We start from the raw sequence: 22375 nt of genomic DNA, 5'->3' as shown, positions 1-22375 counted from the left end.
CCTATGTCTGCAACCAACTTTAAAATAATTCACAGATGACTATACAACATTCTGGTTTAGAGATACATTCACCATAAAACATTTAATATCCAACAGATTAAGGTTAAAGGGGCAATCTGCGGTGCTATTCTTTCTTGTTATAAATTAATGATAAACGCATGAATTGTTGAAGAATATAACTTAAATGTCTCATGAGCATAGTTCAACTGTCATACACCATGAGAACCCAAAATATAAGCTTGTTTTACTCCAATGTTTTGTAAACATTGTCCTCTCATCCATATTGCTCTGTCTATGAATTTGAGAGTGGTTATATTTCTCCAGCCCATCCCTCAGCTTTTTACAGAAAAATAGACAGGTAGAACACTTTATTGTTTCAGCTGATGATTGGCCCTTTAAGGAAAAATGTTTAATACTCCTTAGGATTGTCCACTTTATTCACACATTGACGAAGGTTTCATAAATGTTACTATCTAAACAAAAAGGACTGTACATATTAATTATAGAAGGTACACAAAAACATCAGCAGTTTAACAACACAAAATAACATGTTTAAAAATAAACAAAGAAAACGATCAAAAACACAATTGCATAAAGGATGTTCAAGTGGGGGTGTCCAATCAAAAACATATTTTGATCAATGGGTAAAATAATATGTTTATTGTGTCCCAATGGTCCAAACCCCATGTCTCTATCATAATCCATTCAAAGTTATTAGAGTTTTTACTCTTGTAGGATGGCCAGAATTAGTGTGACTAAATCAATGGTGGTCAAAAATCGAGAAGATTGCTTTGCGTTAGCTAGGCTGGATTCTGTGCAAGAATTAAGGCTACTGGCTACCTGAAAGGCTCACTTTCACGTTAAACTTGTTATCTTTCTTCTGAAATCCGCAGGACATAATCCACATATACCGCAGGTAACCTAGCGGTTAAGAGTGCTGGGACAGTAACCCAAAGAGCGCTGGTTAGAATCCCAGAGTCGACTGTGAAAAATGTGCGCTTGAGCAAGGCACTAAGCTTTAGCTGCACCTGTAAGTCACTCAAATAACTAAGATGGATATCTATTTTTGTTCTTTTTTAAGATTTCTCACAAAAACAAGTGTATCTCGGTGAAATGTCAATAAAGCACTGAGCGTATGCCAAGCTTTTTATATTTACTTTAGCTCATGTCATGCTAATTCATTTTTTTGTGACCCGTGCAAACAACTTTGAAGACGACGCCCACAAAATGTTAAATCCTCAAAAGTTGTTAAGAGAAACGTGCGTCGCAATGTCAGATGCATTAGGTTACAAAATCTGACTTTTGAGATAAAATTATGTTAGAGAAAAGAATCCACTGAACGATTCAGAACATGAATAATCATATTTGTCTTGGTAAAAATGCATTTTATGACATAAAGAAGTGCATTTTCACCCACTCTGGACACCCTACAAAAAGCAACAAAGATAACTGCAGTACTGTTAAAGATGGATGCCGCAGTAGCGTCTGCCCCACTGCCGTTGTTATTATTTTGTTGCCTAAGCGGAGGTGTGGAGCCTCACACATATTCTGGTGTTCTATCGCGCGTGCAATGATTCCTAAACTCAATCGTAACTTGGAACATTATGGAAGTGCCTCATACTCGAACTGAAAAAAAGAGAAAAGAAATACAACCTAAGAATAGCATTTCGCAATATAAGGTTATTATGTATGTTATGTATTGTCATGAGACTGTGGTTGCCAGGTTACTCCAATCCCTTGCCACTGCAACTCTATGGAGTTAGCTAGACATCATACTTACTGCATTGGACAGGGAGCTCTAACGGGACGTAGTTTCTCTGGCAGAGGTATACAAAAGCAGCAGCTAGCTTACAGGGTGCTCCGGAGCGGCCCGAGACAGAGCCACAATGGCTTCTCTCACACACCGATAAGAACTGGCCTGGGTCCACCTGAGAGAGTGAAAGAGAGCGAGAGAGGAGAGCGAGAGGTCATGAGCAGATGAGTTCCTGCATTTTTCAGCATGTTTTAAAAAAAAAGATAAACTTGGATTCTTTGGCAGGGACATACAGTGGGGCAAAAAAGTATTTAGTCAGCCACCAATTGTGCAAGTTCTCCCACTTAAAAAAGATGAGAGAGGCCTGTAATTTTCATCATAGGTACACTTCAACCATGACAGACAAAATGAGGGGAAAAAAGAAAATCACATTGTAGGATTTTTAATGAATTTATGTGCAAATTATGGTGGAAAATAAGTATTTGGTCACCTACAAACAAGCAAGATTTCTGGCTCTCACAGACCTGTAACTTTTGAACTTGTTATCTCCCTCGATCTGGGGCTCCACGCAAGATCTCACCCCGTGGGGTCAAAATGATCACAAAAACGGTGAGCAAAAATCCCAGAACCACACGGGGGGACCTAGTGAATGACCTGCAGAGAGCTGGGACCAAAGTAACAAAGCCTACCATCAGTAACACACTACGCCGCCAGGGACTCAAATCCTGCAGTGCCAGACGTGTCCCCCTGCTTAAGCCCGTACATGTCCAGGCCCGTCTGAAGTTTGCTTTAGAGCATTTGGATGATCCAGAAGAAGATTGGGAGAATGTCATATGGTCAGATGAAACCAAAATAGAACGTTTTGGTAAAAACTCAACTCGTCGTGTTTGGAGGACAAAGAATGCTGAGTTGCATCCAAAGAACACCATACATACTGTGAAGCATGGGGGTGGAAACATCATGCTTTGGGGCTGTTTTTCTGCAAAGGGACCAGGACGACTGATCCGTGTAAAGGACAGAATGAATGGGGCCATGTATCGTGAGATTTTGAGTGAAAACCTCCTTCCATCAGCAAGGGCATTTAAGATGAAACGTGGCTGGGTCTTTCAGCATGACAATGAATCCAAACACACTGCCCGGGCAACGAAGGAGTGGCTTCGTAAGAAGCATTTCAAAGTCCTGGAGTGGCCTAGTCAGTCTCCAGATCTCAACCCCATAGAAAATCTTTGGAGGGAGTTGAAAGTCCGTGTTGCCCAGCAACAGCCCCAAAACATCACTGCTCTAGAGGAGATCTGCATGGAGGAATGGGCCAAAATACCAGCAACAGTGTGTGAAAACCTTGTGAAGCCTTACAGAAAACGTGTGACCTCTGTCATTGCCAACAAAGGGTATATAACAAAGTATTGAGAAACTTTTGTTATTGACCAAATACTTATTTTCCACCATAATTTGCAAATAAATTCATTAAAAATCATACAATGTGATTTTCTGGATTTTTTCCCCTCATTTTTCCCTCAAGTGTACCTATGATGAAAATTACAGGCCTCTCTCATCTTTTTAAGTGGGAGAACTTGCACAATTGGTGGCTGACTAAATACTTTTTTGCCCCACTGTATACAGGATGTTACCCTCCACAACATAACCTTCACTCCAAATCAAAACTTCAAACCTACAGCCTGATTTGGATGGAATTACCTTGAAGCATTCCTACTACGAAGGATTATTATTCCCAAGCTATACAGCAAATGCTCTGGCAAACAAACAGAAACCTGAAAACACCATCCAACCTGGAACTGAGTGAGTAATGTTCAATCTGAAGCTATTTTTTATTTTTAAAAGCCAAGAAAAATACATTACAATGATATATTTTACTTTATAAGGACTGAATGCTAAGTTAAGGCTACCAAGCTTGCTAGGACAAAGAGATACAACTTCAATTAGCACTGACATGTGAAATGAGAGCTGTCAAAGCCCTTGAACCCAACAATGGCAGAAGAGTCGCACAGTCTACCCCAACCAAATGCAGAGGGCTTTGAAGCCACCTCCTGCTGTTCAGAGGTAATTAAAATACAGTACCCTCAAATTGTAAAAAATGATAAGGCACGAAAAGAGTACAAAATGAAGCTCCTTATGGAAAATCAAGAGACACTTTTTGCTGACTGTTATAAAAATTGGAACATAAGCAAATTCATCTTCCACACAGACCATCCCCTGGTATGGCACAGTGCTATATTAATACACTACCCATATGTTAAGAGGGCGGGTGTTTCCGATGGGTGGAAACTCAGGATACTAGACAACGAGGACTCGGAGTCAAAAAATGTGAACATGTACAGATCTGGAATAGTAATGGTACAGGGAAACCCCAAACAGTTTCAGCTGGACTTTCACATTATCAAAGAAATAGCTCAACAGGATCTCTGAGAAAGATACCCCGAGCGCGTCAGACCAGACCTCTTCATTAAACAACGCCACAGACGAGCAACCTCAAGCAGAATGTCAACCTTCCAGCACAGAGTACTACTCCCTCATTGAAATGAAGGATACGTTCACTCAGCTGGAGGTATGGCAGGTGGAGCTGGAACAGGAGGTGAACACACTTCAGTCAGCACAAAAAAATCCTCCAGCTCAACAACACCCCCTCAACCAGACCCAGAGAGAGACATATCTGCACTCTGGACTGTGGTGAGACAATATCAACAGGAGAAAGAGCAGGAGAAGAACAGAGCACTAGATGAAAGGATCAGAGTGCTGGAGGAGAGGTTGAGGGGGATGGCGTGTGACAGAGAACAACCCATTAGAGAGGTGGCCACCACCGCAGAGAAGCCAGCAGAACAGCACACCTCAGCTCCCGACAAAAGTCTTGACACTACAGCAGAATAGTCCACCCCAACCCCGGACCATAACCTTGACATCACAGCAGGACAGACAAATGAAGAACCTCAAGCCCAGGGGATCCCACCCCGTCTGAGCACCCCCCCCCCCCCCCGTCAGCCACCCTGATAGCGCTCCTGACAACACCCCCACACCCGCTGAGGACATACACAAGCCACAGATTGTACTCCTCAAACGGGAAATATATACAAGAAAATAAACAGTGTCTAAACTCTGGTGTCCAAACACCCAGTGCGCCCTAGACCTTCTGTCTGAGGACCAACTAGGGTCACCCAGCCACATAATAATACACACAGGCACAAACAATCTGAGAGCACAGCAGGAAAGGGTGGCCACAGCACTAAAGGGAATGATTAAAAAAGCTTATTCTACTTTCCAACGCACAAGTGGTTATCTACACCTTGCTACCACGAAAATACTTCCACCCACCCTGCTACCATACAGCGGGTAAACAAGTATTTCCCGTGACTGTGCCTCAAAACCAAATACCTGGCCCACCACTCCACCCTGGACTTGAACAGCTTTTACGACCAGGTCCACCTATACAAGGCAGCAGCGCCCACCTTCACCCGGACCCTGTCTTGATTAAAGTGTGTTTGTGTAAAGCTGTCCTCACCACTCTGAAGCAAGAGCCCAGTGGAGAGTCACGGGCAGAGAAGAGAAAGTCACAGCTCAGAGAGTCGGCAGTCGACTTAGAACAGGGCTCTGCTATCTGTGGTACACTGCCACACTCAGGACTGATCTGTCAGCACAAACACATGGGAATGAGAATGAAAAGCACATTCATACATGTTATTATTTATGTAGGCTGCTATAACTGTAAAGCCATAATGTGTCAAATGTATATTGTCCTACCTGCCAGCTGTGCATAAAGTCAGCCATGTTGTCAGCCTGGGAGCCATCAGGAAGAGGGAAGTCATTTCCTGCTTCATTGTCATTGGTCCCTAGGACACCAGTGGACACACCTGCATAGACAATCAAAGACAATGAATGGCATAGAGACAGTGAAGGAGTCTCTAATTACTTCTGCTTGAACTAAATACTACTACCATACACCGGAATGAATATGACATGGGATTCTCAGTAAACCAAAACAGTCATTATTGTTATCAAAAGGTTAATGGTGCGCAAATGTCTTCTTTTTGAATCACGTTCATACCATGTAGCCAGCCATCCAGAGTCAGGCGACACAGGTCGAGCGATGGGTCACATGACACCCGCGCTCCATTCTGATTGGACACCTCGACAACATTCCCCTCTGTCCTGATGACCAGTCCCTTATCACTGTCGGATGTCTGTGTGACATGACAATTGAATTTCACCTGCAATAATAGAAAAATAATACATGTTTTATCAAATCATCCTTTCAAAAATGTAATTAGAGAACAGTGTAAAAACAGTTTATTATAAAGTCCTGTACCTCTCCATTGTGGTGGATGGCAACAGTGCTGTTATTCATCCGCACCAACAGAGTGTGCTGTGAGCTGGAGTCTGGACCTAGCAGCACAGTGAAGGAGTCATCCTGAGTGACATCGTGGGCTAGGATGACTGGACACGGGCCTGGCAGCTCATATAGGTGGCCGTCGAACGACACCACAAACTGGTTGGCCACCAACAGAGCTTCATCTGGTGGAAGGAGGGACGGAGGGATCAGCCAATATCACAAAGGATGGATGAGACCAATGATGCATTTTATAGGTGTTAAAACAACGGCCCAATAAATACACAAATTCTCAACGAATCTTTCCTCAATTCCTTGCGTCCTGTCTCCTCACCTCCTTCTCAACGCTATTGGAGGAGAAGGTCCAAGGTTGGCAAGAAGATGAGGCGAGAGAATGCATGGGAACATACATTGAGAAAGAGCCCACGGCTCCAATCCCTATTCAAAACGGCGGCCTAGCTCACGGCAGAAGGGGCTGTCCGTGATCTTCCGTTTCAGGCGGTAGAGCTCGGCGGCGGGCCTGAGGGAGGTGAGGGCCTGCAAGGGCCTGAGGAGCCACTCCTCCAGAAGGACCTCTACCACCCCGAACTTCTCCATCCTGGACCAAGGGCCCCGTGCCAGGGGCAGGGGTATAGTTACAGACACAGAGCAGTCACTGGGGGAGTAGAATAGAATGAAAGAGATACTTTCTTGTCCGTTTTTGTAAGAACAGAAATGTGTCTTCTGCCTGTCTCAACAGAAACATGCACCAGTCAGGTTCCGTGTAACTCAAGTACATGATAAACCCAGTCCAGGAAATGTTTAAGGATATTCTTTCATTTAATACAAAAATAATATGGTTAACAAACAGAAATAGAAGCTCGGGTAGAGTTCGTACCTTGCGGAGAGTTTGTACACAGAGGCCAATCGTCTTCTGACCCCCGCCAAGGCTACTGCCAACCTCAACTCTGCCCAGTGGCCAGTCTGATGGCTCACCTGGTACAAATATGCAAGCGTAAATTGCCAGAAATAAACTCCTTCGTTACTCCTACAACCACACAATTTTCTCCAAATGGCTGCCATACCAATCGATTATTCCCCTTATCTAGTATTGTGTCTCTCTCCACCATAAACTCACCACATCCAGGATAGTGCTGAGGGTAGTGAGGGTGAACTGGGCTACTGGTCTAAGATGAGCGTTCTCCAGTAGGGGGGGTAGGAGCTCCACCAGTCTGTCAGTCCACATGGACACAGCCTCCCGCCATACAGAGTCTACCTTCTGGCCTGTCACATCATGGTACGCCCCGGCTATAGTGGCCAGTGGTCCTGGGAATGGGGATAACGGAGGTGGCAAAGTTAGAAGGTGTAGGTATGTACTGTACACGCATATGCACACACACACACACACACACACACACACACACACACACACACACACACACACACACACACACACACACACACAGACACACACATATGCACACACACAGACACAGAGACACTGAATCTCAATAAACAAGTGAGTGACATTACCAGACTGATACCATAAACCCTAGTGGTTAGGTAAAGATACCTTTATGACAGGGTTAGACTCCTAACAATAGGTCAAAGTTCACTCACTCCTGAGCTCATGCTGTCCAAGCTGAGAGGCGTGCTGTAGTAGGAGGAGGAGGCGTGGCAGACTGTGAGTCAGAGCGTGGCGTAGTCGGCTGGTCCTCCAGGAGCCCCACGCTCCTCCCTCTCTCTGCCCCAGCAGGGCCTCTGTTCTCTGGGTAAAACGTAAGGCTGCGCCGCTCAGCTCCTGAAGCAATTCAATGTCCTTAGACTAGTAGCAGCAGGATTACAGGGCATAATTGTTAGAAAGCTGTTAAGAAACATTTGTGGATTAATCTACGGAGTATTAACATTTGTTTTTGACAGATGCTCTTTTCCTGAGCTACTTAATAATACAATTAGGGCATTCAAGTAAGGGACTATGTATTTAAGTATTCAAGTAAGTCATATACCACGGAAGTAAATTAATTTCCAAAGCAAACCTGCCGCCCGAATTCTGTCAGGAGGTGCTGTAACGTCTGCACTCTCTCCAAGATCTTCTTTCTCATCTGAGAGCCCAAATGGTGGACCTGAGCCTGGAGATGGCATTTAAATAGTGGGATAATCAAGAAACTGGTTTCAGGAAGTCTGACAGGATGTCTCCTGTTTTCATGAGACAGATCAACGGTTGCTTTCTATTGGGTGTAAATCTCTTACCTCCACTGCCAATAGGCTCTCTGCACATCCCCTGGCCCGTAACCACAGGCTCTGATTGGCTGTGCCCACAGAGACGGACGTGAGTGACTCAAGCAGAGTCCCGTCCTCTCGTCTCAGTACTTCAAGGGTTAGGCCTAACTTCCGTCGGCCCTCCAGACACAGTGCCACTGTGAGGTCCTGATCTGGTCCTATACCTGCACACACACACGCACACACAAACCAAACACACACACACACACACCAAAGACACAATTATGAACGCCAAAGTCAAGTAAAATCTTAGATCATGACATGATCTATTGAGATGAAAGCTATGCAACGGGCAAGCCCAATATTTCCAGCCACAATTTATTTTGTCCTCAATCTTCAAGCCTACTGTATATTACCGTTCCCATATCCAGCTGTGGCATGTAGACAGCGTCCCTCTAGCGCCCCCCTCAGCCACACCTGCTCACTGCGGTCGAGTCTGACCTGGATCTGCACCCCAGGACCCAGCAGGGAGGAGAGGGCACTGCCCCCTACCTTCACACTCCAGTTACCCACCTTAGACTACAGCACAGACAGGCAGGCAGACAGATGGACAGACACACACACACACACAGGTAAAAAAGGTAAATACTTTACACGGTGCAGACACAGATGGCTATAACCTCCAATGGTATGAACACATGACCTTGCCCCATGCCCTTGCTATAATACAGTCATGCATATTTAATATAATAAACATACAATGCCCATAATGTACATATATTGCAATAATGTCAGTGCTCACCTCAGTTACCAGTGATATGTTGGTGCTGTGTGCGGTAGAGGAGTTGGTGAGAGCCAGGGTGAGGCTGCAGTGTGGCTGTCCTGCCAGAGAGAGACGGGTCTTGCTGTACAGCAGCTCTGTCCCTATGTTCACTCTGTGGTACCCAGACCAGCCAAGAGACTGACATATAGGTACAGACAGACACACACACACACACACACACACACAAAAGCTAACTGGTTGTAGTAAGTGCTTACTCTGTCTCTGTATAACAGCATAATAATTAAGTTAGGTCGACGATGACCTAACACGATGACATACTCACCAGGTGCGGGGGACAGAGGCCCACCTGTATGTGGTGCTCCATCCTGTCTCTGAGGTTGGTGTGGAACTGGGCCAGCAGGGTGTGTGAGGGACAGGGGGCGGGAGACACGTTCTCTGCTCCAGCCTCCAGCTGGAGGGTGTGTAGTCCTGTGGCACTCCACTGTGGAAACATACAACACACATTCTATAGACTACACCATTAACCCTTTAAATGGAACAAGAGGCATAGATGATTTGCGTCCCAAATAACCACTCGTTATGTGATCCAGATTAGCGATTTCTCGGCACTGATCACCTGAAAAAAATAAATGGCGTGGCTCTATTTAACCAGGGAAGTCACGGAGAACACTTGATCTTTTACAATAATGACCTGACCTGTGTCTCAGTACCTGGTAGTTCATGCTTTGTCTGAGGCTCTTGTCGCCCCACTTCAGCTCAGCATTCTGGGAGTAGGAGTTCCCTTCCTTGGCCACTGAGACACATCCCTCAACAGCCACCAGGGAAGGGACCACTTCCTGTAGGTCACACACGCGCACACACTCCAGGTGAGCTCCAGATGAAAGATTAGAAAAAGGAAACACATCTTGGCTGTAGCATTAAGATCCTCTTAAGTCGATCGTTGTTCCTCCACTGCCTACCAATCTTAACGTTTTGGGAAATGCATCCCTGTTCAACCTTTATTAACCAGTGGGAACCGTCAACAATAGATGGGTACTAGAGTGGGAATTTGTACCCACAGGCTTAAATAGGACATGATATTGTATGTCTATGGTTGTACCTGCGCAGGAGAGAAGCGGGCACAGGCCTGCCCCCTGCTGAAGCTGTCCAGCCACTGCTGGCTGAGGGTGAGGGAAACATTCACAGGAGACCCACTGTCCCAGGAGACATGGGTCTGAGCTCGCGGAGAGCGAGAGAAAGAGAGAGACACACACACATGCGCGAGCGTCATAAATCAATTATATTGATGCGTGCGTGTGGTGTGTGCACGTGTGTATCTTGCCGGTACCTGATGGTTGCTTCTTTGCTCTGTGGCCGAGGCGTGTGAGATTGTGTGGAGGTAGAGTTGGGAGAGTGTTAGGGTGAATGGCTGTCTCAGCTCCAATATTGTCTCACTACTCTCCCCCTGACCCCTCCACAGGGAGAGAGCTCGAACCTGAACAAACACAGACACCATCAGGTCCACAATAACACATTCCAGAAAGACAAAACAAAGCACTACAATCATCCTATACAGGCACCATAGGATGTGATTGTCTCCTTCAGGCATCTTCTCTGGGGATTAAGGTTGCAAAATTCCCAAAGCTTTCCAGAAATGCCCTGTTATTTCAAGAATCCCAGTTGGAGGATTCTCCTGCAGCCTGAAAAACCCTACTGGGGATCAAACAGTACACTCATTCATTCACTCATTCGTCCAGTCATTTATTCATTCATTAACACATCAATTAATTCCAATGATCCAATACGTCGTTGACTCTCAGCTCATAGCTCAGTAGTGTAACCAGTCTCACCTCCTCCCGTCTTCCATGTCTGTTCCAGCCCAGCACAACACTGTCCAGTCTACCATGGAGGGAACGCTCTAACGCCACATCCAGACTGCACCCTTGACGCACAGACGCAATCTGAACTGAGGACAAGGAAACATGTCACATAGTTAAAGAGCGCAAGTATAATGTTTTCTAAGTTTTTATAAGTATATAAGAGCCTAGATGATGTCTTATGTCTTATGATGTTATTATTTATATGTACATTCCAACAGATTCAAAATGGCTGGTATTTAGTCAAGTACTATTATAACATGATTATAAGACATTATAAGCTGGTTATACATGTCTGGGAAACTGGCCCATAGTGTATAGTACCCTTGAGTGTGCGGTCTCCCAGCTGCAGTCCTGGAGGGGCAGAGTAGAGGCCTGCCATGTTGAACTCCTGACCGCCCCACACGGCCCAATGCTGCAGCTGGTGGCTCCAGTTCCTTGCCTCGTACGACATCCTCACTGCAATGTTCCTGGGCAGGGGCTTCAGCTAACAACACAACCAATCGCATGGTCAAAAACATTTCAATTGAGGAATTCAACTGAAATTCCGATTCCAATTTCGTCTAATGTTCCAATTACACTGAGGTAAATTTGAATTTCAGATTAACCTCCTGAATTGACTGAATTGAAATAAAAACTGACCTCGACCCTGGTAATAAGTACATTGCAAAGTATTAGTATGACAGCTGTGATGGTGGCACGGTAGGAACGGTTATTCAGAATGCATAATTTTAGCATTTGCAGATCATTTTGAAATATTTCACCGTGTAATTACATTGTTTGCGGATCTGAAGGAACTAGATATCTGAAGGAACCTGGTCTTCCAACAGACTTAAAAAAGCTTACACCTATATAGCACCTAATAACACTGAACAGGTTTGTTTTTGGACTTGGCCAATGTGTTTAGTGAGTGAACTCATAACTAGGAGACCGCTAGTACAGTGAATGAGGGCCTACCTGTGGGTAGGTGTGGTTGAGCTCCAGGGCTTGACGGTAGCCACCCTCAGTGACAGCCAGCTCCCCCAGAGCCCACAGCTTCCTCTTGCCCGACTGCAGCTCCACCATCCCCCTGACACTGGAGCCTGACTGGTTCAACTGAACACAGAAACAGGGGAACTCTGTTAGACTAAGCCACATTTGTCAAACACAAGGCCCGCGGGCCTTCCATGCCGCCAGCGACACGCTATGCTACAAGTTCCAGCGAGAACGGCCAACATGTTGCGCACCAAAGGCAGTGCGTTGCCACACACACACACCCCTCCTCCCAGACCAACCCACCCACGAACCAGCCAGTGTGCTGTATCATATCGTTACTAAACATTTGCAGCATCCCAAGTGTTTAAGGACAGTGCTATCCAGATTCCTTGGGACTTTTCTACCCTAAACCCTAACCCCCCCATATTCCCCCTAGTAAGTGGTTCCTTCCAAAGTGCACTGAGGAGCAAAGATACACGACATTACCAAAAGTATGTGGACACCTGCTTGTCGTACATCTCATTCCAAAATCATGGGTATTAATATGGAGTTGGTCCCCCCTTTGATGCTATAACAGCCTACACTCTTCTGAGAAGGCTTTCCACTAGATGTTGGAACATTGCTGCGGGGACTTGCTTCCATTCAGCAACAAGAGCATTAGTGAGGTCGGGTACTGATTTGCAATTAGGCCTTGGTCACAGTCGGCGTTCCAATTCATACCAAAGGTGTTCGATGAGGTTGAGGTCAGGGCTCTGTGCAGGCCAGTCAAGTTCTTCCACACTGATCTCGACAAACCATTTCTGTATGGACTTCACTTTATGCACAGAGGCATTTCTATACTGAAACAGGAAAGGGCCTTCCCCAAACTGTTGCTACAAAGTTGGAAGCACAGAGTCACCTAGAATGTCATTGTATGCTGTAGCGTTAAGATTTCCCTTCACTGGAAGGGGCCTAGCCCGAACCATGAAAAACAGACCCAGCCCATTATTTCTCCTCCACCAAACTCTACAGTTGGCACTATGCATTGGGGCAGGTAGCGTTCTCCTGGCATCAGCCAAACCCAGATTTGTCTGTCAGACTGCCAGATGGTGAAGCGTGATTCATTACTCCAGAGAACCCATTTCATTAAGCTCCCGATGAACAGTTCTTGTGCTGACATTTTTTCCAGAGGCAGTTTGGAACTCGGTAGGGAGTGTTGCAAGCGAGGACAGACGATTTTTACACGCTACGCACTCAGCGGTCCCGTTCTGTGAGCTTGTGCGGCCTACCACTTCGTGGCTGAGCCATTGTTGTTCCTAGACATTTCCACTTCACAATAACAGCACTTACAGTTGACCGGGGAAGCTCTAGCAGAGCAGAAATATGAATCAACTGACTTGTTGGAAAGGTGGCATCCTATGAGGCTGCCACGTTGAAAGTCACTAAGCTCTTCAGTAAGGCCATTCTACTGTTCATGTTTGTCTATGGCGATTGCATGGCTGTGTGCTCAATTTTATGTCAGCAACAGGTGTGGCTGAAATAGCCGAATCTACTAATTTGAAGGGCTGTCCATATACTTTTGTATATATAGTGTTTGCTAAGCAGGACGCTAGATACTCTAGTGCGTGCAGACAATATCAGAGAGTAAGTATCGAGTGACACACACAGCACTGATGAGCAGGACTCGCAGGAGGTACAGTATGTTTGTAAATTGTTTTGATCGAGCTATGCAGCCTATTGATTCCTTCTTGATGGATAAATCAAATGAAAACGTTTGGTCGTTTCTCTGTAATACTAGCCACCTAGCGATTTTATGAACTTGGCTTTAGCTAGCCCGGCTTTATAGGTTCCCAATATCGCAACCTCATAACTAACTACCAAGCCAAGTTCAGAAAGGAGCCACCACGTAGAAATATGTTGAACCATTTATTAAAGAATGAATCATGCAAGTCTTGGCAATATAGGCTCTGCTCCTTCAGGGTAGCTCACGGCCTAAGCAAAGCTTCAATATATAAAATGACCTACAAGCAGTGAGTGCGGTAAGCTATACCAATCCCCCAGCAGGAAAACAGAACCTAAAATGTGGAGGCTGGGTTGGTAGTGGGAGCAAAAGAAGCAAACCGCATACTAGCAGTAGCAGCAAGCGGCAGTAGGGTGTGTGAGCAGAACCGGCCAACTTAAATGAACCGCCAAATATGGTAGGTGTGATTGGTGCAATCTCAGCTAATGAGTCTGATCTGGCTTTGCTTTATTTAGAGTAGCTTGTCTAACTATCTCAGCTGGCATGCCTGCTAGCAAGGTTACTAGACTTTAGAAAATAAAAAAATTGCTTTAGTTCTCAGGTTATGATACTATATACCATTGTGGCAGTTGTACTAAATGCATAAAAGGCATAAAAGTTCTTAAAGAATCAATGTGCATCGTTATTTAAAATGACAAATAAACAGGTCAAGAGGTATGCTTAGATAACCTATGCAGAAAATAGACATATTTTTTGCATAAAATTATGCACAATGATTATAACTAGATTGCAGGAAAAAGCTGTTTCAGCTGTTTGAAAAATGATCCAGCCAGCCCCCTCTGGACACCCACCCTCCATTCTCAAGTACTTCATGCCCCCTCTAAAATAATGGGTGCATGACACCCTATAAATGATCACTAAATGACACACACACACGAGTATAAATAAGTCAACAGTTGAGCCTACTTTATGAAATGACAAGTATGGGTGTGCATACTTGGAGTGTGTCTCAAAGTGGGCGTGACGAAAGAAGTGGGTTGATCAACAGCGATGGGTCTAACATCAGCGCTCCGTTATTGGTTAGACAGTTTTGATTGAGTGGTTTGTTTTTTGCTTCTTGCTATGCAACTACCGTACCACGAGAGTTAGTTTGGACTTCTGTTTTCAAGCCAGAGGATGAGTCAGTCGTATTTCACTGTTACAAATAATTGTAAATTTTCACATAATTAAACAGACTATTATTAATTTGTATTGAAAGTACTGATGCTTGTATGCGTGTGCTTACTGTGACTGTCACCCTGATATTGGATACACTGGGTAGCTAATTTCCACCCCGTTGCGGAACAACAGTCCTTGGCAAGCGGGAGCGAAGGACACTGTGTCTCGGTGTTGTTTCTGTTCATGCCCTCCCCATTGAGTAGACTGTATCAAGGTGACATCTAGATGGTTATCAATGTTATTTATTTCTTGTGTAGGCTGCTATTCTACTTGAAATAAAATAATGGGTGGGGGGGAATACATTTTATCTACCAACAGCGACACCGTGATAAAGCTGCCCAGTAGGAAGAACCTCTATGCAACACCAGTGCTCTAGTTGCCATGTTAGCTAATGTTACCAACGGCAACTCCGTGATAAAGCTGCCCAGTGGGAAACACCTCAGGTCGGCAGGCACCTCCATAGAACAGCAGTGCTCTGGTTGCCATGTTAGATCATGTTACCGCCAGCGACACCGTGATACAGCTGCCCAGTGGGAAGTAGCTCAGGTCGGCACTAGTCACTCACACCGGTTTATCGACTTGTCGTGCAGCCCAGTCAGTAACGCAAAACGGTCTTCAGTGGCAACAAATCTGCCCGATTCGCTTTTCATACACACACTTGTGTTGATCCTCCCACTTCTTTCGCCACGCCAACTTCCACACTCCATGTACGCAGTTTCCCATGACTGATTTTACAGCCTGAAGCACCGGTGTATTCAACATGAATTGTGCTGCTTACAAGGGTTTTGACTATACAAGCGGTACTCTCCTAGCTATGCTAGCTTCACCCTAATGTGGGTACTAACAAGCTGTCTGCAACACTTGTCCAGCCTGGTGTGGCTGTGGCTCGCCGGCAGACATTTGCCAAAGCAGGCTTGAAAGAGCAAAGAAATACATGTGAATACTGTACATTTTTTAACGTTGTTAGGCTGTATATAGATTATGTCAACCCTTATTTCTGTGTTTGTATACATCGAATCACAGTTTTGTCCTCCAAATATAATTATGACACCATGTTTTAATGAATAAAGTAGACTGCCTAGTACAACCAGTATGTGGAATCATTCCAGTCTTGCTCTGTTGTAAGAGCATCCACCTCCTTGCTGATGCCTGGGCTGGGGTCAAATGCCATTCATTCAGAGTTGGCACTCACACAGGTATAGAAAAACAGCACATCAAGTAACAATAGCCTGCCAACAGGTGTCATTTGAGCAACTGCTAAACAAATGGTTGGACTGCTTAGGATAAGCATTTGAACTGGACCTCTATACAAATTGCTCTGTCCAGATGATCATACAAATGGATCGTACAAGGGGATCAGGTCATAGGCAAACAGTCATTTCTGGGACTTCAAATGTAGCATCCAACATCTGTGCTTTTCATCTAAAAACAAAAGAAGAAGATTAGGTCTACAACAGCATCCTACCATCAACAACACTCAATGATGATTATTGCCAAATACTATTAATAATTTTACATTGACACTTTAGTCATTTATCAGATGTTCTTAACAATGATAAAAATGGCAAAATCTTACCATTCCATTTCCTGATGCGCCAGCAGGATATCTCAATGGACAAGAGTCTTCCTTGAGTAAAGGATTTCTGCTGAGGACCCTTCAACTCTATTTAAATCATTAAAGCGGTCTCTGGTGAAATCAACATGACATGGTTTCTGATGAAGAGGTCTCATCCTTGCAAACAAATGTCAACCATCTGCAATGTGCAGCGGGGAGTCGAGACACACTCCGAAACAACCAACTCTTTTACAGTTTCCTCTTTGATCAAACCCTCATTTCTGAGCTCATGCCTTACAGAAATGTTTCGATTTTAGCTGGAGTTGCACTACAAAACTGTCTAAACGCAATCTCTCTCTAGCTAGCATGACGGCGGTGAAAATGGCAGCAGTAGGTGTGAGAATTAACGAACACACACACACACACACACATACATACACTGTACCACACACCTGAGATCTGGCGTTGAGTTGAGTAGGCAGATAGAGCAGCAACTGTGGGATATTCTGGACCACTTTCACCATCAGCTCCTTACTAGACACGAGCACAAACATCAACCAAGCGCATGTTGCTTTGTGTGTCTGTGTGTGTGTGTGTCATCATACCTGTCTGGTAGATGATGTCCCTGAATGATGAGAGCCACAGAGGAGCTGAGCTCAGGGTTCACAGCTACAGAGCACCTGAGCTGAGAGTCAGTCAGTCTTCCCCAGGCCTCCACCTACACGCAGACACACGTGTCAGTCTACCTTACCAGTACATCTGTTAGCGAAGCATTGTGTGTGTGTGTGTGTGTGTGTGTGTGTGTGTGTGTGTGTGTGTGTGTGTGTGTGTGTGTGTGTCAGCCAGCCTACCTGTAGAATAGGGCTGGTCTGACCCTGTAAGCTGTGTTCTATTGTGGCTCTGGCCTCCATGGACCCTCCATAGGTTCTCCAGCCCCTCACATCCCCAACAACACGCACCCGTCTCCCCTTACAGTGCAGGTCCACTGACACACTCCTCATGGGCCCTATGGAGGGGAATGAATTAGGGCACTAAGGAGAAGTAGGCTAGTGGAGAAAATGCATAACTGTGTACATACTGAACTTCAAGGAGATCCAGACATGTCACAGATTGGTTAAGACAGAACGTTACATAGGACATGTTTGACCAATAGCGAACGTTACAAATAGGTCCACTTTCTGTCATTCCGTGACGTTAGCTGGGTGAGTGTGCTAACCTGTGAATTGGGCGGTCAGGGCTGTGTCCAGACTATATGGCAAGTCTGTACGCGGTGATGAGGGAGGGGTCAGAGAGAGCAGCATGGCTAGATGTCCATCGGCTACACTGATGTTCAGGCCAGAGCCCAGCAGCCTGTGACCATCCACAGAGAGGTGAGCCCTGGACCTCAGCTGAGACAGCACCCTGCGTGTGGAGCATAGGGCCTGGGAGAGGGAGGAGAGGAAAAGGACAGAGGGAAGGGGAGGAAAGACGGTGGGGTGGGGAGCAAGAGAAAGCGGGTTCGATTACACCAAGGATAGATCATTAGACCAAGGATCCTTGTCTTCTTTCCTTCATCTGCATTTGTTTGTCAGGGCCAAGTTTCCCGAAAATCATTAAGCATGAAGTTCATTGTTTGTTTTTGGGAAACTCACCCCTAATCAGTAAAGATGAAGAGAATTGAAATGTACTGCGGGAACACCCACACAGCCAAACACACTCAATTCACTGAAGATATCGCCAAAGATATTCAGACTGGGCATAACTCTTTACCTCCATTGTCTGTGGAAAACCTCTCTCTTGAAGCCAAAGCCAACTGTGCCACAGGTTGCCTCTCAGTTCAGTAGCCAATGGACTGTCCTTCACCTGAAGCCCCAGTCCTGCTAGCTGAGCTCCAAATTGGGTCTGAATGGTCAGGTTCCTCACCTGCCCAGAACCAAGCTCTAGCTGGAGGCAGAGCAAAGGCATCATATTGAATACTTATCTAATAAGATACAGTAGAAAAACAGATCGATATATAAGCCAAGGAATCTAAACCTCTAAATCCGCTTTTCACATTAGCATGCCAACCTGAACCGTACTGTGTTGGTTTGGATATTGTTTTTTTCACATTGTCCTTTCCAGCCTGGTTCCAGCAACTATGGTCAACCCAGTACAGCTCGGCTCAGGTTGGTTTGGCTTGGATCGGCAGTCTGACGTCTCTAACCTGGATACTGTTGTTCTCTGGCAGTCCCCAGGTCTTCAGAAGTTCCATCGTGTGATTGACAATGCTCTTCACCCTCACCATCCCTTGACACCTCTCTACGGTCATCTCCTCAATGAACTAAAAATAAGTGTTTACCATAAAGACGGACATATACACATACCAAAGACACGTGAAATTGGCTAAAATGAATATGGTGGTATAATCATTATATTGCATTCACTACTACATTCATTATGACTACAAAGAAGGACACATCTTAGGGTACATCTCAATAGTGTAAAATTGCTTCTTTGCATTCTTTCCCTGATGTACGCTGTGGTATAAAAAAAGATGCAATTTGTTTACAGACCAGTGCAGATGAAGGAGAGGAGTCTAGGAAAGGAAGCGACTTTAGACTATTGGGATGCACCCCGCCCACCCCCTAGTATACAACAGGGCAGTTTTCTCCGTAGAGATACAATATCATACTTAAGGCCCTGTGTTTTGCGCAATTATGTGCCATGCCTGGATTTGAACCTTTATTTCAAGCTTTTTCATCCAACTGTTCCCTTTTCTTTTGGTCCAGTACCATCCTCAGACAATTGCTACATTTTTTGGTGTGAAATTCTCATTTTTGGATAAGGCTTAAAATGCAGGATAAAATATTGATATGTCACATGATTGCGCAAAACACAGGGCCCTAAATAAGTGTTATATTTAATGATGTGGTTTCCTCTCTAAACAGCTGCTGTTAATCAGGTTACCTGTTGGCTACCCACGATGCAGTAGAGGAGCCAGTGGTAAGAGCCGTTGCCATGGCTCTCTGAGCGCGTCGCCATGGCAGAATTGGCGGGGAGTCCCAACCTTTCTAGCAGGGGCACAGAGTGGTTGAGATGGGCTGATGCTTCCTGCCAACCCTGGCAGAAACAAACAGAAGTAGACACAGTACTTGAAATCTATTCATTCATCTCTATGTTTATCAGTCAATGAACATGCATTGTTCGGAAGGGGCTGTTCGAAACACTGAAATGTTTGTAATTATGAAATAATAATTGTATGGAAGAAACAGTAGCCTACCTTTGTTGTTTTCAGTGCCATCAAAGCCTGTAGTTTCTTTTCATCCATCGCCATGGAGACATGGGTGTCTAGGAGTGTCTGGGTGATGACCAAGGACCAAGAAACTTTCATCTTAACTGGACTACCCCATTCCTATAAAATATTTGGTATACAACATTATAGACCCGGCAAATCAAACATTGGTTGAAAATGGATGAAGAGTTAGTAATTATTAACATAGCAGTGTATGATTAAGTTGCAGCTAAGAGCTGATCTAAGTTCAGTTTCACACTTTTCACCCAAATAGTTCAGGTTACGACATAGGGACGGGAGGCTGATCCTAAATCTGCGCTTAGGGGAACTCAGTACCCAGTGCGATACAGTGTCAAAGCTGTTGGTAGTGAAATAAAATAGAATACTTTAATCAAAATGTGCCGGTACCTGTAGTGCAGTGCAGTTGTTGTGGTACACCACTGCCCCCTTCAGGTTGTCCCTTGTCATCACCGTCGCTGAGCCTCTCACAGCACATTCCCCCAGCTGTAGCTCCACCTCTGTATCGTAGCCCTGTGAGTCTGCCCTACCACTACCGGTCACCACTATCCTACTCTGGCCCGGTATCCCCTCAAGGGCCGTGAGGTTGTGACTGAGGTGTCCCTCTAGCCTCAGCCCAGACCGGGCCCCTGCGGTCAGCCTCAGGGAACCCCTCTGTTGCCCCTCCACACTGGCATCCAAAATGGCCACCCATATGTTGTGGTCATCTGTTCCCACAGAGCCATTCAGTTGGACCTGGGAGGGGAGGTCAAGACCCTGGGGAAATAAAAGGTGGATGGGAGTGTGATTTAACGGCATGGCTTTCTTCGGGCATGGATATTCAGTAAGAGAGTGACTTACTTGCTGTCCCAGATCTGTTTGTAGGCATTGGCTATGCAGCACAAACAGATATGGAACCAGGCTAACTAGATTAGGCTACATACAGTAAGTTGGATATGAAGACTACAAACTTTCCACATTAAATCAAATCCAATTTTATTGGTCACATACCTATGGTTGGCAGATGCTAGCGCATGTGTTTGGCGAAATGCTTGTGCTTCTAGTTCCAACAGTGCAGTAATATCTAACAAGTAATCTAACAATTCCCCAACAACTACCTAATAAACACAAATCTAAAGGGATGGAATAAGAATATATATATATAAATATATATATAAGCAAGGTGCAATAGATGGTGTAAGGTACAGTGTATACATATGATTTGAGTAATGTAAGATATGTTAACATTCTTAAAGTGGCATTGTTTAAAGTGACTAGAGATCCATCTATTAAAGTGGCCAGCGATAGTCCCTATGTAGGCAGCATCCTCAGCCTCTCTGAGTTAGTGACTGCCGTTTAGCAGTCTGATGGCCTTGAGATAGAAGCTGTTTTTCAGTCTCTCGGTTTCACTGTTGAAGTCATAGGCATGCGATGAGGATAATCTCTGTATAACGTGTTGCATTTCAATATTTAAAAGAAAAGAGGATAGCCTACCTGTAGCAACGGACAATCTGACTCTGTAGCCCACTGTGTCCGTCCATTAGACCCCATGTCTCCATTAGCTCTGATATGACACGAGCCAGCTTTAATCAACAGGGCCCCAGTCTGTCCGGGGCCCTCAGGGGCCCAAGCCTCTACGCTGGTCTTCAGGGGGAGCCCCCTGGTCCGGAGCCCAGGGAAGGAGTGTGTCAGGGAGCCAGAGAGGTGTGCTGCCGGACTGCAGGACTGGCCCAGCTCCAGAGTAAGATCACGGTTGTCCATCTTTAGAGTACAGTGAACGGCCAGCTGGCAAGGGACCAATGAGAGGAGGCCCTGGAAGGCCAGGGATGCAGGGAGTCCTGTGCTCTGTGGAGAAATGTACATACATGGGCATGCGTTGCTCATGTGCATGTAGACACACAGACATGTGCACGGGCGCGCACATACACACACGCTGTAAAACACACATGTGCAGTCCCTCAAAGTACATACACACAAACCCTATCTCTAACCACACATCCCAACACTATAAAGCACTATCATGAATTGCCACTTCCCCCCCCAAAAAACTGCAGTTTTCAATTATTCTAACAACACAAAGCCTTTCTTCTATCCATACTGTCAACTCAAGGCAACTCCTCTCCCTTCACTCTCACTTCCCCTCTCCCTTCACTCTCACTCCCCCTCTCCCTTCACTCTCACTCCCCCTCTCCCTTCACTCTCACTTCCCCTCTCCCTTCACTCTCACTTCCCCTCTCCCTTCTCTCTCACTTCCCCTCTACCTTCACTCTCACTTCCCCTCTCCCTTCACTCCCCCTCTATCTTCACTCTCACTTCCCCTCTCCCTTCACTTTCCCTCTCACTCCCCCTTTCTCTCTCCCTCTGTTCTCTCCCCCTCTCCCCATCCCTCGACGTTAAACAAAGCGAAGCCCTCTGTCCAGCTGCATCCACAAAGCTCTGTCAATCACACACACACACACACACACACACACACACACACACACACACACACACACACACACACACACACACACACACACACACACACACACACACACACACACACACACACACACACACACACAGCTCACAATTAGAGACAAGGAGCTCCCGCTGCTAGTACAAACACCACGGGGCACTGATCTAGACAGAACACATATGGTCTTGCAAACCATCCTATGGGCTACGTCCCAAATGACAACCTATTCAGGACACTATTGTGAACCAGTATTCCCTATATAGTGCGCAACTTT

The 22375-nt window shown here is 45.5% G+C and overlaps 1 protein-coding gene across 2 annotated transcripts in view; it reads right to left on the bottom strand.

The window, feature by feature from the left end:
- Positions 1-353: 353 nt before the first annotated feature.
- Positions 354-22375, bottom strand: part of LOC129814369 (uncharacterized) — a 72368-nt gene continuing 50346 nt past the window's right edge. For both annotated transcript variants that reach the window (XM_055867463.1, XM_055867464.1), the window contains exons 44-74: positions 21138-21488; positions 20055-20420; positions 19635-19766; positions 19322-19474; positions 18579-18695; positions 18146-18319; positions 17613-17817; positions 17248-17402; positions 17002-17114; positions 16849-16930; positions 11886-12023; positions 11253-11415; positions 10902-11017; positions 10400-10546; positions 10172-10285; positions 9783-9908; positions 9395-9553; positions 9091-9249; positions 8705-8867; positions 8319-8512; positions 8105-8197; positions 7689-7893; positions 7207-7394; positions 6967-7064; positions 6554-6744; positions 6069-6274; positions 5808-5970; positions 5504-5613; positions 5265-5390; positions 1781-1928; positions 354-1626 (exon numbers count right to left, since the gene is read on the bottom strand). In XM_055867463.1, coding sequence (XP_055723438.1) covers positions 1616-1626; positions 1781-1928; positions 5265-5390; positions 5504-5613; positions 5808-5970; positions 6069-6274; positions 6554-6744; positions 6967-7064; positions 7207-7394; positions 7689-7893; positions 8105-8197; positions 8319-8512; positions 8705-8867; positions 9091-9249; positions 9395-9553; positions 9783-9908; positions 10172-10285; positions 10400-10546; positions 10902-11017; positions 11253-11415; positions 11886-12023; positions 16849-16930; positions 17002-17114; positions 17248-17402; positions 17613-17817; positions 18146-18319; positions 18579-18695; positions 19322-19474; positions 19635-19766; positions 20055-20420; positions 21138-21488 — 4866 coding nt within the window. In that variant the 3' untranslated portion in view covers positions 354-1615. The remainder of the gene's footprint in view (positions 1627-1780; positions 1929-5264; positions 5391-5503; positions 5614-5807; positions 5971-6068; positions 6275-6553; positions 6745-6966; positions 7065-7206; positions 7395-7688; positions 7894-8104; positions 8198-8318; positions 8513-8704; positions 8868-9090; positions 9250-9394; positions 9554-9782; positions 9909-10171; positions 10286-10399; positions 10547-10901; positions 11018-11252; positions 11416-11885; positions 12024-16848; positions 16931-17001; positions 17115-17247; positions 17403-17612; positions 17818-18145; positions 18320-18578; positions 18696-19321; positions 19475-19634; positions 19767-20054; positions 20421-21137; positions 21489-22375) is intronic.

The sequence above is a fragment of the Salvelinus fontinalis genome, chromosome 17 (assembly GCF_029448725.1).
Source record: "Salvelinus fontinalis isolate EN_2023a chromosome 17, ASM2944872v1, whole genome shotgun sequence".
NCBI classification, from domain to species: domain Eukaryota; kingdom Metazoa; phylum Chordata; class Actinopteri; order Salmoniformes; family Salmonidae; genus Salvelinus; species Salvelinus fontinalis.
Note: the sequence above shows the minus strand (reverse complement) of the source record. Positions and strands in the feature narration are given on the sequence as shown.